The sequence below is a fragment of the Balaenoptera musculus genome, chromosome 15 (genome assembly GCF_009873245.2).
Source record: "Balaenoptera musculus isolate JJ_BM4_2016_0621 chromosome 15, mBalMus1.pri.v3, whole genome shotgun sequence".
Taxonomy (NCBI): domain Eukaryota; kingdom Metazoa; phylum Chordata; class Mammalia; order Artiodactyla; family Balaenopteridae; genus Balaenoptera; species Balaenoptera musculus.
This window is the reverse complement of record NC_045799.1, coordinates 64,197,206-64,212,778: the sequence shown is the minus strand read 5'-3', so window position 1 is coordinate 64,212,778 and position 15,573 is coordinate 64,197,206. Positions and strand designations below refer to the sequence as shown.

Sequence of the window (15,573 nt, the reverse complement as noted above, 5' to 3'; positions counted from 1 at the left end):
GAGAGCATCAACTTACCCGCAGCACAAAAAGAAAAGGATCTGAGGAAGACAGGTCCAGGAATCGTCAAAAGTTAGAATTAAGAAAAGGCTTTGGGGGAAGGGGCCTTTTTAGTCAGATTGCAAGACAGGCTTGCAGGACGGTGGAGAGAGGGGAGATTGAGCAAACATAACAATTCCAGACATTTCTAATTATAGATCTATCTCTCTGACCCCTACTCCCAGAGTTGCTTGAGGACAGGGATGGAGTCTGGATCTCTGTCCCTGTCCCCAACTGCTTGGTTAGTAGATGCTCAATAAATTTTGCTGAATGTTGAATGAAAGAATAAATCATGATTAGGCTGCACATTAAAAACATACGTGAGGACAATATGTTCACTGTTGCTTATGTAATTAGACATTAACTACAAACAAACCAAAATACCTTGGGGCAGGATTAACAGTTTTCCAGAGAGAATGATACTGAGTGAGGGGACCCTAATCTTGGGACTCGATTCAAGAGGGACTTTTTCTCTTCATCAGAGAGTAGAGAAGAAAGGATACCTCTTGTAGGGCCCCGTTTACAACTGGTGGGATCCTTCCTCACAGCAAGTGCAGGGGAACCCAGGGCAAATTTCAGGGTAGAGTGTGTACCTTCCAGATGTATCTCTCTTCACTCAGGTATTTTATTTAAAAAAATTTTTTTTTACACATGTGGGTGACCATGCTTGGGTCTGACCTAGTGGGAATTTCTATGTTGAGTCAAATAGCCCCAGTTCAGAGGAGTTTCTTTTTTCCTGAATAGGTGGAGGGGAGAGGGGAGAAAAGTGCTTTTGAAAATCTAACTTTCCATCCTTTGGAACTGGCAGGATCATACCTTTATGAGGGGTTGGTGGGCACAAGAAAGCCCAGGGTTGAAGCGGGATGAGTGTGTAACACCTCATAATCTCAAGTACTTTTGGTAACCATTTTTAATCATACAAGCAACATATAAAGACCTTCTTCTTGCAACATAAACTAGGTTAAGACCCTCTGTGCAGACAAGGGTAAGATCATTTTGACTATCCTCCCCAAAGGTAACTCCTGTTACCTGTTCCATGTGCATCTTGCTGACCTTTTCTCAATGTATATGGATGGCATTCACATCATGTATCAGATGCTTTAGTGAAGTCTTTCTGGGGGACTGTCGCTGTGGGGGAGAGAGTGCTCAGGTTTGCCCCCCAGCCTCCCGACTCTTTTTGGAGGGGAAGGTGGGCAAGTGTAACGGTGAGAGGACTTCAGAGCATATTTCACATTGCAGGGAATCGGGTCTGGTGCTCAAGAGTACTCCGCTTTCTCTATTTAATTTAGTTTTTTGCAATGTGAAGAAATGGTCAAGGTGTCAGGACTCCATGGGCATTTCAGGTGGAGGCTGGCTAAATAGATATCCACCCTCTCTCTTTTTTTTTTAAATTTCCACTTTTTACCGTAGAAGGTGAGGAACGTGGAGGCACGTGAACCCTAAAGGCACGCCTCCGTGTGTGTGTGTGTGTGTGTGTGTGTGTGCGCGCGCGCGCGCACCCCCCCTCTCCCCGCAAGGGCACCCCGGGTTCTTAATTGGATGCTTGTTTACACCTTACTGCCCGGCCCTCAGGGGGTCAGGTGTTTTCCCGGGCTTATATGCGAGGGTGTGCGTGTGGGAGTGCTGGCGGAGATTCCCCTCTCCCGTGATCCCCTGCGGCGGGGCCGGACCTCGGCGTGGTCCGCGGAGAGTGGAGACTACCGCAGGGCGCGGGAGGATCGTCCGCTCGCTGAGCCCGGCCCCGCCCCCAGCCCCGGCCCAGGCCCCGCCCCCAGCCCAGGCCCCGCCCTTCTGATTCGGTCCCGCCCCTCTCCCCCTGGCCCGGCGGGCGCCGGCCCCGCCCCTCGCTCCCAGCATGCCGTGCGGCAGCGGCGGTGCGGCGGGCGGAGCCGGGAGGTGGGGTAGCCGTGGCTGTGTGAGCTTGAGGAGCCGCTGCCACCGCCTCCTAGCTGTTCTCCTCCTCCTGCGCCCCGGCGTCGCGGGCCGCGTACGGCCCTGTAAGAGACGTCGCCTCCCCTTCCTCCGCCTCCCTCTCACCGCGCCGCTCCCGCCTCCCAGTCCTGCGCTGCGGGCTCAGGCGGAACCCGGAACGGCCGTCCGCCTCCCCCGCCCTCCGCCGCCTCCTCCTCCTGCTCGGCTTCCTCCTCAGCCCCGGGCCGGAGCGGAGTGTCGGCGGCGGCCGGTTCGGGCGGCGACTCGCGCTTCTTCGGGCGGCGGCGCTTGGCCATGTCGTGTCGGGGAAGGTAATGAGCCGCAGAGCCCCGGGGTCTCGGCTGAACAGCGGCGGCGGCGGCACCAAGTACCCGCGGAGCTGGAATGACTGGCAACCCAGGTGGGTGAGCCGGCGCCCAGCCCGCCGATCCGACCCCGGGCCCCGCCTCGGGCGGGCCGAGGCCTAGGACCGCCGGGGTGGGAGGCGCGGCCTAGGCTCTCCACCCTCCTCCCCCCCACCCCACCCCACCCCACCCCCCCGCCCCGGGGAACCAGGCGCGGCTTCCTGGGTCCCCTCCCGCCCCGGCCGGGGGAGGAAGGCCGCTGGGAGGCGAGGCCTAAATGCCTCCCCTCTCCCTGCATTTCAGCTCGGGGGCTGGAGCCGAGAGCCAGGGCGCCGGGAGAAGGCACTGGCCTAGGAGTTGTGTGAAGGAAGGGGACCTGGCGGTGGGGCACTTTTTACTTGCTACCTTGCCCTCAAGTTGGGATATGAGTTGGGGGATCCTGAGAGTACGGGACCCTCTCTGTTACCCATTAACTTCCCTGATCTTTAACCCTTTGAGTCCCCACGTGAAAGATTTCCTTAACTGGGATCCCTTCTGTGACCCCCACGTGTTAATATTAAAAAAACAAAACAAAACCCAGCACTCCAAGGCCTTACTCTGACAACAGCGTAGTTGTGGAGCATGAGACTAGATTGTGACTGTGTTAATGGGGCCGACCGACCCTGGTACTAGGAAATGAAGTTTTCCCCAAGTGCAGGGGCAGTTACTCTGGCGGAGAGCAATTCATACCTGGACACTTGTGCGGACAGTTGCTTAGAGGAGTAGAGAATTTGATTTGATTTCAGACAGGTTTGGGGCCTAGTTGGAAATGAGTATATGAGGAGGATCGAGTTTCCCCCCACCCCCCCACCTCTTTTTGGCCACCCCGGGCCGATTGCAGGATCTCAGTTGCCCATCCAGGGATGGAACCTGGGCCTCGGTAGTGGAAGCACGGAATCCTAACCACTAGGCCACCAGGAAACTCCCTGCGGAGCATCGACTTCTTAAAAAAAATTAATTTTCGTGTCTTTCTGATTAATCATGGGGCAGTTGTATCTAATTTAGGACTAATTTATTCTTATCTCTCTTACTGAGTAAGTGCTTGTAATACTCAGACTATCTTGGAATTTAGCCCAGTGCCTAGAAGAACTTCCTAAACGTATATAATATTTTAGGGTTAGTTGATTCATGGAGCTCTCATACTTTGAAACACACTTGCCTTATGATTGTCCAGGAACTGGCCAAATAAATGTTAGACAAACACACGTTGTTGGGATGGCTTTTGCTTCTTGATGGTTTCATGTAATACCAGCAGTGTTTGGAAATAATTTGGTAAGATGTTCAAAGGTAACACTTTAATACTTGATAGAAAAATCAAAATACTCTTTTGGCTAATGAGTGGTACACATCTCATTCTGTTTAATATGCCTTCCCAAATCCTGTGTCTGTTGAGATCGGGTGTATATAACTAGGTGACTTTAAAAGTTAATTCCTGAGCCTAGAATTGAGATAAGTAGTTAAGAAAAAATGTTTTGAAAGCATAGTTTTACTTGTCCTTTACCACTTAGGGTTTATGCCTGCTTTACATAAAATCAGTTAACTAGTTTTGGTATTTTTATCTGTAATTGACATTCTTTTGTATGTTCATTGAAATGTGTGAAATTTGATTTTTTTTTGCATCTAATGAATTAGATGATAAATAAGCTTGAATTTGACATTTGAGAGCTCTTTGACAGTAGATTTTCCATTATTTTTCAGTACTGTGGTCAGCATATGTAAAATAATGTACACAGTATCCCTTTAGAGGGCTGAATAAAGTGCCCTTCACAAATAGTCCTGGAGCTTCTGGAAAAGAATAAGTTGTAGCTTGTGTTTCTAAATAAATGGAGTAGCACAGTTGCAGCTCTGGGTTGAGATCACCTGGTTTAATTTGACAGGTATGAAGCAGAATGGCTTATATAGTTGTGGAATATGTACATGGGTTATTAGTATTGTCTGTTTTTCTTCAAGTACTTTGTTTCTTGGCTGTGTGGCGGGGAGGATGTATGCATTCTTGGAAGCTGTTTAACAAAGTCTCAGAACTTATTGCCTAGGTAGACAGATACTGTGAGATGCGCTTGGTTACATGGAGTAACAGTTGATTAGGATGTCGGAAATACTTGACTTTTTTGTTAAGGAGGGAATAGAAAAGTATGGACAATACGCCATAGCAAAACTTGATTTCTTTGCACGGTTACCTAGTTGTTTTGTTAAATAGCCAATAAAAAACTTCAGGTGTTTGCCAAGTCATAAATTTTCATGAGTTAAATTTGCGGTTGTTATTCTGTACCCTCTTCACTTTAGAAAGGTGACAGACTCCAGTTAACTGACAGAATGGAGCTCGATTTTTCCCCTTGCTTAAATGGGGGTTTATTTTTCTAAACATCTTCAAATGCAGGCAGATTGCTTATGGTTCATCAGAGTCATTTTGGTTTAAAAAAAAATTATTTGCCTTTCTGTACCAGTCCTTGTCTGATTTTTTTGGTTCTATTTTACTAGATTTAGGCTTTTTGAAAAGTAGGATTTAAAAAAGCAATTTTTGGTTGGTTTCTTTTAGTGTTAATTTGTCAGTTAGTCTGGAAACCGACTGTTGAGTCAATGATGGCCACACCTGATACTTCACACATATTGACAGGAAGTGTTCCAGGTGGCTGAATAGACTAGTGTCATGTGGCAACAGAGCAAGCCCACCTTTGCTAAAAGCATACCTCTAGCAGAAAGCATTTTTATAGCACTGGCTTATAGTCTTCGTTTTCATTCATTGTACTCTCCATTAACTTTTTTTAAAATAATTTTATTTTATTTATGTATTTTTGGCTGCGTTGGGTCTTCATTGCTATGCGCGGGCTTTCTCTAGTTGCGGCGAGCGGGGGCTACCCTTCCTTGCGGTGCGTGGGCTTCTCATTGCAGTGGCTTCTCTTGTTGCACAGCACAGGCTCTAGGCGCGCGGGCTTAAGTAGTTGTGGCACGTGGGCTCAGTAGTTGTGGCTCGCAGGCTCCAGAGTGCAGGCTCAGTAGTTGTGGCGCACGGGCTTAGTTGCTCTGCGGTATGTGGGATCTTCCTGGACCAGGGTTCGAACCTGTGTCCCCTGCATTGGCAGGGGGATTCTTAACTGCTGCGCCACCAGCACAGCCCCTCCATTAACATTTAAGAATGATTAGGCAAATGAGTGGTTTTATTATTGGCACTAACCAGTCTCTCCTTTTCTTGACTTTATTTTGGGGAGTAATCTTCTGGGTGCACCAATCAAGATAGAGATCAGAATGATTTGTTTTAAAATTAAGTGTATATGGGACTTCCCTGGTGGTCTAGTGGTTAAGACTCCTGGGCTTCCACTGCAGGGAGCGCGGGTTTGATCCCTGTTTGGCGAACTAAGACCCTGCATGCCAGGCAGTGAAGCAAAAAAAAAAAAAAAAGTGTGTAATTTGTTATATTGTTCATTTTAATTCTCCAAACTGACAAGACTGATTTGACATTGGAGTCAAATATAGATTAGTTCAACAAGCAAGAGGGAGCGTTGTCAAATGAAAACACATAATTTTACTTCCACACTTGGGCATCTTAAGACTTTATTCGTTTAACAGATATATCTTGGGTATCTTACTGTGCCCAATGTTAAGATCTTCATACAGTTCTAAAAGGATGAAACTGTATATTAAAGACAGCTTCTATTTTTGGTAAAATGTAGACAGATTGAAGTTCTCACAAGTACAAATACCTTCATTCTCCATTGTCACAGACCAAAAGATGGGGAAGAGGGCTGTGAAGATAGAAAAGCCAAAAACTAGTATGTCTGACATTGTGAGAAGCTGGATTTTTGAAACTAGAGTTGTCTATTCAGCCTTTTATGAGTCTGTACTGTCTGATGTCCAGAGGTGCATAATATAGTGAAATACATAAAGGGTGAAATTAAGTGGAGTTACATATTTTATAACTATAAATAGAGCTTTAGTTAAACAATTTAATGGTTGCCAGTTCTGTACCACAGATTTTCATGTACATTAAGGAGTTCCAGATAATTGTGTATGGGTGTTTAATTTGGGGAGAAAGTTTATTTTTTCCATTATAGAATAAAATATATTCCTTATGAAACATTTGGCAATTTTATCTTTAAATTGAACCCTTTTTCCCCTTCTGTTGTGGTTCCTTTTTAAGTTGGGAGTATAACTGAAGGGTTTTTTAAATAATAGGAGATTGTGAAATATTCTAATTCAATGAAAATATTCTAATTCAGGAAATAGTGATGCTGTAGGGATTTTTATGACTAATAGAGCTACTGTCTTTAAGGAGATTATCGGTTAGTATGGGGGATAAGAAAGGGCTTTGTAAAAGGTAAAGCAGTATATGGATATTAATTGTGATATAATTCTTGGTAAAATTATTTTTATATGTGATTTACAGTTTAAAACTTGGAGAGTCAGAGGAGGGAAAGCTGTACAGTTGAGTAGGGGCCAGTGGGACCATGAAATTGATCTGTTCTATTTTGACAGTAAATTTGGGGGGGGGGAATCTCTCAAAAAATAGAAGAAAGCTGGGAAATGGCAAAATGCAAGTTGTCCTTGGTAAAATGTTACCAGTTTGGTTACAAGGATGGTATTTGTGAGGTGTGATACAAATAAGAGATGAAGCTTAAGAGCTGGAGTGGGGCTGTATTGTAGGTCTTGAATCATACTGGACGTGTGTTTGGAATGACTTTAGGGAGCTACTGAAGTTTTACCAGCATGGAAGTGGCATAATTGAGGAAGATTAAAATTAGTTGGGGGTGTGTGTGTGTGTGTGTGTGTGTGTGTGTAACCACAGTAGGAGGCAGTTGGAACAGTCTAGACAAGAGACTGTTGAGGACCTGAATATTCTGTTTATAATTCATGGTTTAAATTCAGACAAAAGTATTTAGCTCAATATATGGAATTTCCATAAGCCAGAGCCCCTTATTTGTTATCTGGTGTTGATTGATGGTGATCACTAAAGTGATACTTTTTATCTGCTCACACTTCAATTCAGGTTAGGACACTTACATTATATAGGATGATCATATACACAAAATGGAGTGTGGTTGATGGTTTTTTTTTTTTTTGGTGAACACTGAGTTCTCACAACTTTTAAATTTAGGCTTTCCTGCTTTCACTGCTTGGCACTTGCTTACTTGCTTTTCTTTCCCAATCCTAATCACCTAAAATAAATCCCTGAGGCGGCTTTCAGTGGACCTCCCTTTATAGATTCACACAAGCTGTCATTTGTTTGGTGTCTCTTCATATTGTTTTTTGGTTACCTGTCTTTAGTTATCTTAAAGTTTTCTCAGAATCCATTTTATTTTGGGGACTAGAAAATAAAACACATCCCCTCTTGTTTAGAGGTCTAACAGTGAAGGTTGCAGACATTTTGTGGTTTAATTCCTGTATGAAATACTCCAGCTTATTACTTTTTTTCAATGTAGAATGTAACCTATTAAATTTTTATGGAGACATTTGTGTTCTTTTTCTTTTTTTTAAATTGAGGTATAATTGACATACAACATATTAGTTTCAGGTGTATGGATATGTTTTTATTATGTTCTGCTCCATCTTGTATTAGTTGACTGTACTTTTTCTCTCTTAGTTGAATTCTTTTTTGAACTTGTTACTCTTTTGAGATAAAATTTATCCATGTATAGGTCTTAAGTTGAGTGATTTTTGGCAAATGTATACACCTGTGTAACCATGACCCTGATCAAGATACAGATACACAATGACTTTGCAGTTGGATAACTTCCCTTCCCACTGCACCCTCCCCCCCAAAAACACAAAAACCCTGGCAGAGTGTACATGTGGATCTTACCTTAAAAGTTATTATAGACAGGAAATTTTTGAATATTATCTTATGATTTATTACCAACTTATGGTTTCTGAAGATTGATAACCTCGTCATCTTCAACATAGTTCTGTTATTCCTCTTTTGCTATAAACAGACTTGGGATATCTGAAGATATTTGTGAAAACAGTTTCAGATGGTGGATCCACTGTTAACCTTTTCAGGCATTTGAGTCCTGGAACACAGAGGAGCTCTTCTAAGTTTGTTGGCTAAATTTATTCCTGTGAGCTACAGGTTCATGGACTTTTCTCTTCCCTCTTGAACCTACCGTTGGTAGCTCTGTTTTTCGTCCTCTCCCCAACCTAAACATTGCACTTCCCTTAAGATCTTTACCCTACCTCTGCCCTCTGTGATCCTTTCCAAATCTTGGTACAGGTCTACAGTGAAAGCTAACTGTGCTTATCACTTCAACCTTTTTTTGTTCTCCCAACTAGTTTGTCCCTGAAGGCTGAGCCTGAGTCATTTTCTCCGCTGTTCTGTGTACTTGCCCTAAAGCACTCCCCAAACTCATTTCTGTCTTAGGGCCTTTGCAAGTCCTGTTCTTGCTGTGTAGCTACTGCATAGATGGTTCTTGTCAGAGTGCTTGACCTGGGTGTTTTCATGCTGTCTCAGCCTAAGTGCACCCCCTCAGTGAGAAGCACCAGCCTTCTCTAATAACACTCACTATCTGAGTTTTTTTGTGTGTGTCTTCCCCAGTAAGACATAACCTTTATGTGTGCATGCATCTTGTATAATGGTTTTACTTCTGTATCCCTTCTTCCCTACCAGTGCATCAATAAATAGTAAACACTCTAAATTTGAGTGTCCTTTCTCAAGTAGATACATGAAAATGGAATTCTGCAAGTTTGTTTTTGTGTTTAGAGTTAGCTGCAGGGCTTAGAACACTGTTACTGTAGGAGGCATTTTGAGAGGAACTGTTCCTTGTACAGCAGCTCGGTTAGCCGGAGGCAGCAGCTTAAGTAAGGTGATTGTGCAGGTTCAAAGGGACAATGTTCTAGTGGGCTGAGGTGGCCAGATCAGACTGTGGCCATTTAAGATTCATAGGTTTTATCCATCTTGGAGAAATACTTCGCTCACGTAAAGTTAATTTACACATTGACAGTTTATCCCATATCTGTTGTATCTATTTGTACGTTATTTAAACAGCCTAATCACCAAAAAGTTAAGCACTGGGTGGGTTGAGCCTCTTTTGACATTCCATTAGAATGCCTGAGGAAACAAACCTCTTGCCAGTTGTATGCCTGCTGATTGGGGAATGACTGAAATCCAAATTTTCCAGAATCAACAGGTTTCTTTCATAGTGAATTACTTCTTTCATATTAATCTTCATACCCTTTGAAACAAGGAGATTGTATTCCTGTTAGAAATCATTCCTTTGGAAGTTAATGTTGCTATTCATAGTATGTCTAGGATCTCATGTTTATTATTTAAAAACCTGTTACAGACTTTTTGTGTTTATTACTTTAAAATCTTTTTCAAAAGAGGAGTTTCTGGGGAATTCCCTGGCAGGCCAGTGGTTAGGGCTTGGCGCTTCACTGCCAGGGCCCGGGTTCGATCCCTGGTGGGGGAACTAAGATCCTACAAACCACACAGCCCCCCTGCCTCCCCCTCCAATAAAAAAGAGGAGTTTCGGGCTTCCCTGGTGGCACAGTGGGTTAAGAATCCGCCTGCCAGTGCAGGGGACACGGGTTCGAGCCCAGTCCCGGAAGATCCCACATGCCGCGGAGCAGCTGAGCCCGTGTGCCACAACTACTGAGCCTGCGCTCTAGAGCTCGTGAGCCACAACTACTGAAGCCGTGGTGCCTAGAGCCGATGCTCCGCAACAAGAGAAACCACCGCAGTGAGAGTCCCGCGTGCTGCAACTAGACAAAAACCCGCGCACAGCAACGAAACCCCAATGCAGCCAAAAATAAATAAAATAAAATAAATTAATTTAAAAAAAAGAGGAGTTTCTGGTATCAGAATTGTAGATTGCTTTTTGGTATGGAACTTACTAAATTATGCTATTTCTTTGTTTATAAGGAAAGGCACTACTTTTTTCCTTTACCCTTTTTATCATCAATAAAGCACTTCAGCAGTGCTCTTATAGGTCCACAAGAAAATTATTACAGCCTCTGCAGTGGCCTAAGGTAATTATATGTATATGTCTGCAGATTTTTTAAAAAAATTGTTGAACTTAGTATTTACTAGATTTTTATTTTTGGGTGGCATCTAATATATTAATACCTTTTCTGCTGATTAGGCAAAAGACTTCACTAATAAGCATGTCTTGGACTATATAGTGACATGTATTAGTTTTTCCTCTGTGTATGACAGCATTGGCAACAATCTTGTTTTTTACTGAAGTTCTTTGAATTAAAATTTTCCCTCTTATTTAAATTTAATTGAAAAATTATCTTTACTGTCTCCTCTTTAGCATTTTCATCTTCTGATTTAAAAAGGTGTGTGTCAGTGTGTGTGTTTGAAATTTTAACTTTCGTCTTGGAATATTTCGTTCTTTGAAGCAACCCATGACTCTTGCTATCCTGCCTTTTAAGGGTTTCCCTAGTTTATATTCCTAGTAATATGAACCCTGGAATCCTTGTCTGAAATATATCACTTTATTTCCAGTCTCTTTGCTTTGATTCTGACACTGGAAATTCAGACTCATTGCCCTAATGACAGAGTGTATATTGACTTCCTGCAGTTTGCCAGAAATTAGGCAGAAAAATCTATTAATTTGAGGAAAAATGTCGGACTTTTTGTCCTCTATAGAATGGGACTCTCTTCTGAGTTGATGATTAAAAAGATCCAAAGATGATCACCAGTATCACATAGTATTGTACAGATGAATTAATGCATATTTAATTGGAAAGAAAACACATCCTGGATTTTCTTTCCTAAAAAGATGGATTGTTTTTCTTCCTGTCCTTATATTCTTTTGATAAATGTGAAGAAAAATGAAAATGGTTTTCCAGAAGTAAGACAATGAAACTTGAGATTTAGTGTCTATTCATTAGTCTGGTTTAGAGGAATCTACCTTGAGATACAGTTTGTATTGTTTTTGAAGGACTTGAGTTAGAATTCTGACTGTTATAAATGATTAATTGTCATTATTTGAAATATTGATGTAATTTTCATAGGTGGTATCTTGTTCCTTTTTTGAAAATACTGAAACTAAAGATGAACTTATGCTTAATAAAAGTGTGTTGGGGGGGTGGTAATCAATTGACTGACTATAAGACAAAGTTTTGTAAAAGCAGCCTTTTATTTAATTAAAGTGGCCTATCTTGTATAATTACTATAATGCTAGTATTCCCTGTGTTTTTATTGTAATCTTATTGAAGATGTGAAAATTACACTGCAGTGCTCTTCTCCCCGCTCTTGTAGTCCATTTAAAAATCCACTTGTTGTCTTAGTATAATTACATTGGAGAAGTTACAAGTAGAACCAGAGTGTTTTAGATTCTTCTCTAAGGTATATTTATTTTTAAGAATGTGTGCATTTTTAGTTTTGATCCTTTACAAATATTTGTCTTAGGAGAGGCTGGTGTCATGAAAATAGCAATGGACTAAGAATGGGAAGACAAAGGTCTTTTGTACTGACGTTACCAGCTGTCCCTCTGAGGAGGTAATTCTTGCTTTCCCTAAGATGCAGCATTGTGAGGGTTAAAGATAAAGTTTGGGAGATTACTTTCAAAACTGTAAAATGCTATACAAATGATATTTATGTTGCCACATCTGAATCAAATTTGGAATTTTAAAGAACCTCCCTCTTTTATCTCTTCCTCAAAAAGTTAGAATTTACTACACACATGCACCCACACTCTAGTTCAAATTTCATTTTTCTCTTCTAGTGCTCTAAGTACTAGAGTGTGTGTATGTGTATGTGTGTGTGGTAACTTCTAAAAGTTTCATGAAGGGCATTTATGTCAAGTGTCTTAGAGGATATATGACTGGAAGCTCATATAATTGTTAAATTTCTGTTAGGTATGACATTTGCCATACTTAGTATAGTAGTGGCTTTTCTTTTTACATTTTCTACTTACAGGCTTCTAGAATGAAAATTTCCATTAGGCTATCATCCTGTTTCAAGTTGGCCAAAGAGGAATTTGACTGTAGGTCTGCATCATTCTTTATTATTTTTTCTGTATATCTTATAATTCACACTTTAAGAACTTGATACCAGTTGAAATTGTGAGACAGCAAAAATAATCTAATCTTTCTGACTGCACTTATTGTAGGGCAGGTGCAAACGGAATTAAATAGAGACAGGGTAGGTTAAAAGGTAGCTTGTACCTTGCTTAACTTTCATTATACAGTTGGAATTTAAGAACTGATTCTTATAAGAACATCAGTTGAATGCTGCATTGCGTTTTCTCCCCTACTGTAGTACGTACGTATGTTTGTTTTAAAGGGAGTAGGGAAATCATGGAATCATGGAAAGGATAGACTCTGGCAATGTAATAGTTTGAAATACATAAAAAAAAGAAGAACCACATGTATCTTCTAAACAGATAGGAATTAATGAAATTTTGTATCATTATGTAGTGTATATACAGTATTAAGCTTTCATGAGATTTTGGTACTATTTTAAATTGTAGCAGTATAAATTTACTCAGAATGGGTAAATGCTGTCTCCTAAGGAACTTCATATCTAGAAACATTGATTTTTGTCTTTCGTTGTAAAATTCTTATTTTATACCACTTAAATCAATCTGATACAAGTGTGTTTAGTGTAAAATGTAACAAAAGAAAGAGATAGGGTTTGTATAGGCCTTTTGAGTTTGTATAGGCCTTTTGAGTTTAAAGTGGCTTAAGTGATGATTTTGAACTGTTTCATAGCTTTCTCAAACTTATGGCTAAATACTTTAAATACCTCAGTGTATTTCTGGCCACCGCTGAGCACAGTGAGAGCACTGTTTCTTGGCTCTGGATTGCTGCTTGCTAGTATGTTTCAATAACTACCCCAGACTGTCTTCATTTAATAAATATTTCTTCAGTTAGAAGAGTAATCTGGTTTTTGTGAAAAGTATCTTCCTTTCCCAGCTATTTGATTTAGGAGCCCATGTCTTTTGAGATTTATCTATGAGACATTTTTATTTGTTTATGTTTAAGTAGGGGAGGATATGGCTGTTCAAGATCACCTCTGAAAAAGAGGTTCCAATGCTTAAGTAGGAGGGTTTACCATACATACTTTACCATGCTACCACTGATTACAGGTAGTATGTTTCTTTACCAGTTTGGTGTTTAATAGTGTGTTTCCTACCCCAGGATACCTAAGGAGATAGGTCCTAAAGGAGTTACTGGGCATGTTGAAAGGAGTCAGAGTCCATTTAAAAATCCACTTGCTGTCTTCCTATAATTATGTTGGTAAAGTTAGATAGAACCAAGGTGTTTTAGATTTCTCTCTAAGGTGTATTTATTTTTTTAAGAGGGTTGGGGTTGGGGGTCATGTGTCTGATTTGAGAATGACCTAAAGATATTTCTGGTAATGTCTTCCTCTGTTGAGAATCATGTGGAATATGAAATTCAGTGTCTTTTCCATACTTGCCATTATATTTAAGATGTGTTACATGTTAAGGGGTGTATGTTAGAATATTGCTCTTTCGATGCCCACATCCTTGACTCTGCCCAGGATTTGTAGGGTATACCATACCATTGTGGCAGTAGAGCCTAACTTGGTAATAGTTTTCTTTAAAAATACCTGTGTCTAAATTGCCTAGTACTTACTTTTTCTTGATGTGTTACAAGTGATTTTTGGCAACCACATCATTTTTCTTGACCTGTAAAAAAAAAAAGTGTTAATGATGTTATCTGTTACACAGTACATTTTTGTACCACAGTGCTTTTTTGCATTATTTTTAAAGGGAAAATTTTAAATATGTAATTGTTAGAGAATCTCACAAGCATGTTAGTCCCTTGGGTATATGCTTGAGTCTATTAGTTAGAGGAACTTTATCAGAATAACTCTACAGTCGTTATTTGCCTGTTTTCAGGACTTTTGATTTTTATTTACTTATTTGTTTGTTTTGGCCCCCCCCACCCCAGTTTTCTGGACTTTTTATTTTTAAAAATATTTATTTATTTATTTATTTGGTTGTGGCGGGATCTTTGTTGCAGCGTGTGGGATCTTTTAGATGCGGCATGCAGAATCTTTTAGTTGCGGCATGCAGGATCTTCAGTTGCGGCATGCAAACTCTTAGTTGCGGAATGTGGAATCTAGTTCCCTGACCAGGGGTCGAACCCTGGCCCCCTGCATTGGGAGTGCAGAGCTTTAGTCACTGGACCATCAGGGAAGTCCCCAGGACTTTTTAAAAGATGGTCGCACACATTTCTTATATTATAAAACACTCTGCCCTGTCCTTGATTAGAGTCCCCCTCTGGTCTGAAGACTTCGTTTTAGGATTTCTTTAGTGTTTAACTCTTAGTGATTCTTAATCTTCTCTGTCCTAAGGGGCTGTGTTTGGCATATAACTGGAGAGTCTGGGTGGAGGGGAGGGGGTGGGACATGTTTCTTGGTAGACTTTCAGTCTTTTTGTCCTTCCTCTGCTAGGGAGGTCATGCAGTAAGAGATTTCCTTTCAATCTTGGCAATTTCCCAGGCTGAATGGGATGTTTCTAAAGTACTTCCAGGACTTGCTGACAAAAGAGGAAGATAAGCGATGCAAATGGTAGCTAGCTGAAGCAGGGTTTTATTTAAGGCTGTAAACTAGCTTGGGTTAAAAATAAAGGTCAGAAGAAAGTGAGTCCAGTTAACGTGGTGCCTTAGATTCGGAAGCCTTCAGGTGAACGATTATTTAGCATTAACAAAATTGGCTTTTTTGTTAACTGCTGAAAATTGAATTCACGTCCGTATTGGAGATTAAAAGCATACCACCTTTTATAACTATCAATATTCTTAATGCCTAGTAAGAAATGAATTTATGCCAGATGAGGTACAGAACCTCATAATACTTAAATACGTGAAATAAATTAGAAGTGGACTGCCTGTCTCTCTCTCAGGCAATGATTTTTCTGATTTTGCCAGCCACAGTGCTTTGACTCTTTAAATTTTTTTTGAAAGCTATCAAAATGGGTAGGCAATAAAATATTAGAAATTTACAGGGTGTTTCTTTTTTTAAAAAATAAAGTGCTATAAGGACTTACCTCAGGCATTTCTCAAGCATTGCTAAAGAGTAAAATTACTATCTTGCTAGAAATTTGGAACTTTTTTACTGTTAGTCTAGGTAACAGTTGTCTTTTACTGGTATGAGTGCACTGTTTTGTTTCTTTCTGTACCTTGGCTAGGTTGATCCTTCCCTAGCTTAAAGTTCCAGCTCTCATGCCTGATTAATTCAGACACTGACAGTCTTTGGTTTCATTGGAGAGCATCCAGTGCTACATTTTTGCTTTTCCATTGAGGATGGCTACAAAA

At 41.0% G+C, this 15,573-nt stretch overlaps 1 protein-coding gene across 6 annotated transcripts in view; it reads left to right on the top strand.

Moving 5' to 3' along the window:
* The first annotated feature begins 1,925 nt into the window (after window positions 1-1,925).
* Window positions 1,926-15,573, top strand: part of SMG1 (SMG1 nonsense mediated mRNA decay associated PI3K related kinase) — a 96,153-nt gene continuing 82,505 nt past the window's right edge. For 4 of the 6 annotated variants that reach the window (XM_036825390.1, XM_036825387.1, XM_036825385.1 and 1 more), the window contains exon 1: window positions 1,926-2,369. In XM_036825390.1, coding sequence (XP_036681285.1) covers window positions 2,284-2,369 — 86 coding nt within the window. In that variant the 5' untranslated portion in view covers window positions 1,926-2,283. Of the gene's footprint in view, window positions 2,370-11,766; window positions 11,789-15,573 lie in introns of those variants that run through there. The other 2 variants (XM_036825388.1, XM_036825389.1) reach the window with 2 other exon arrangements.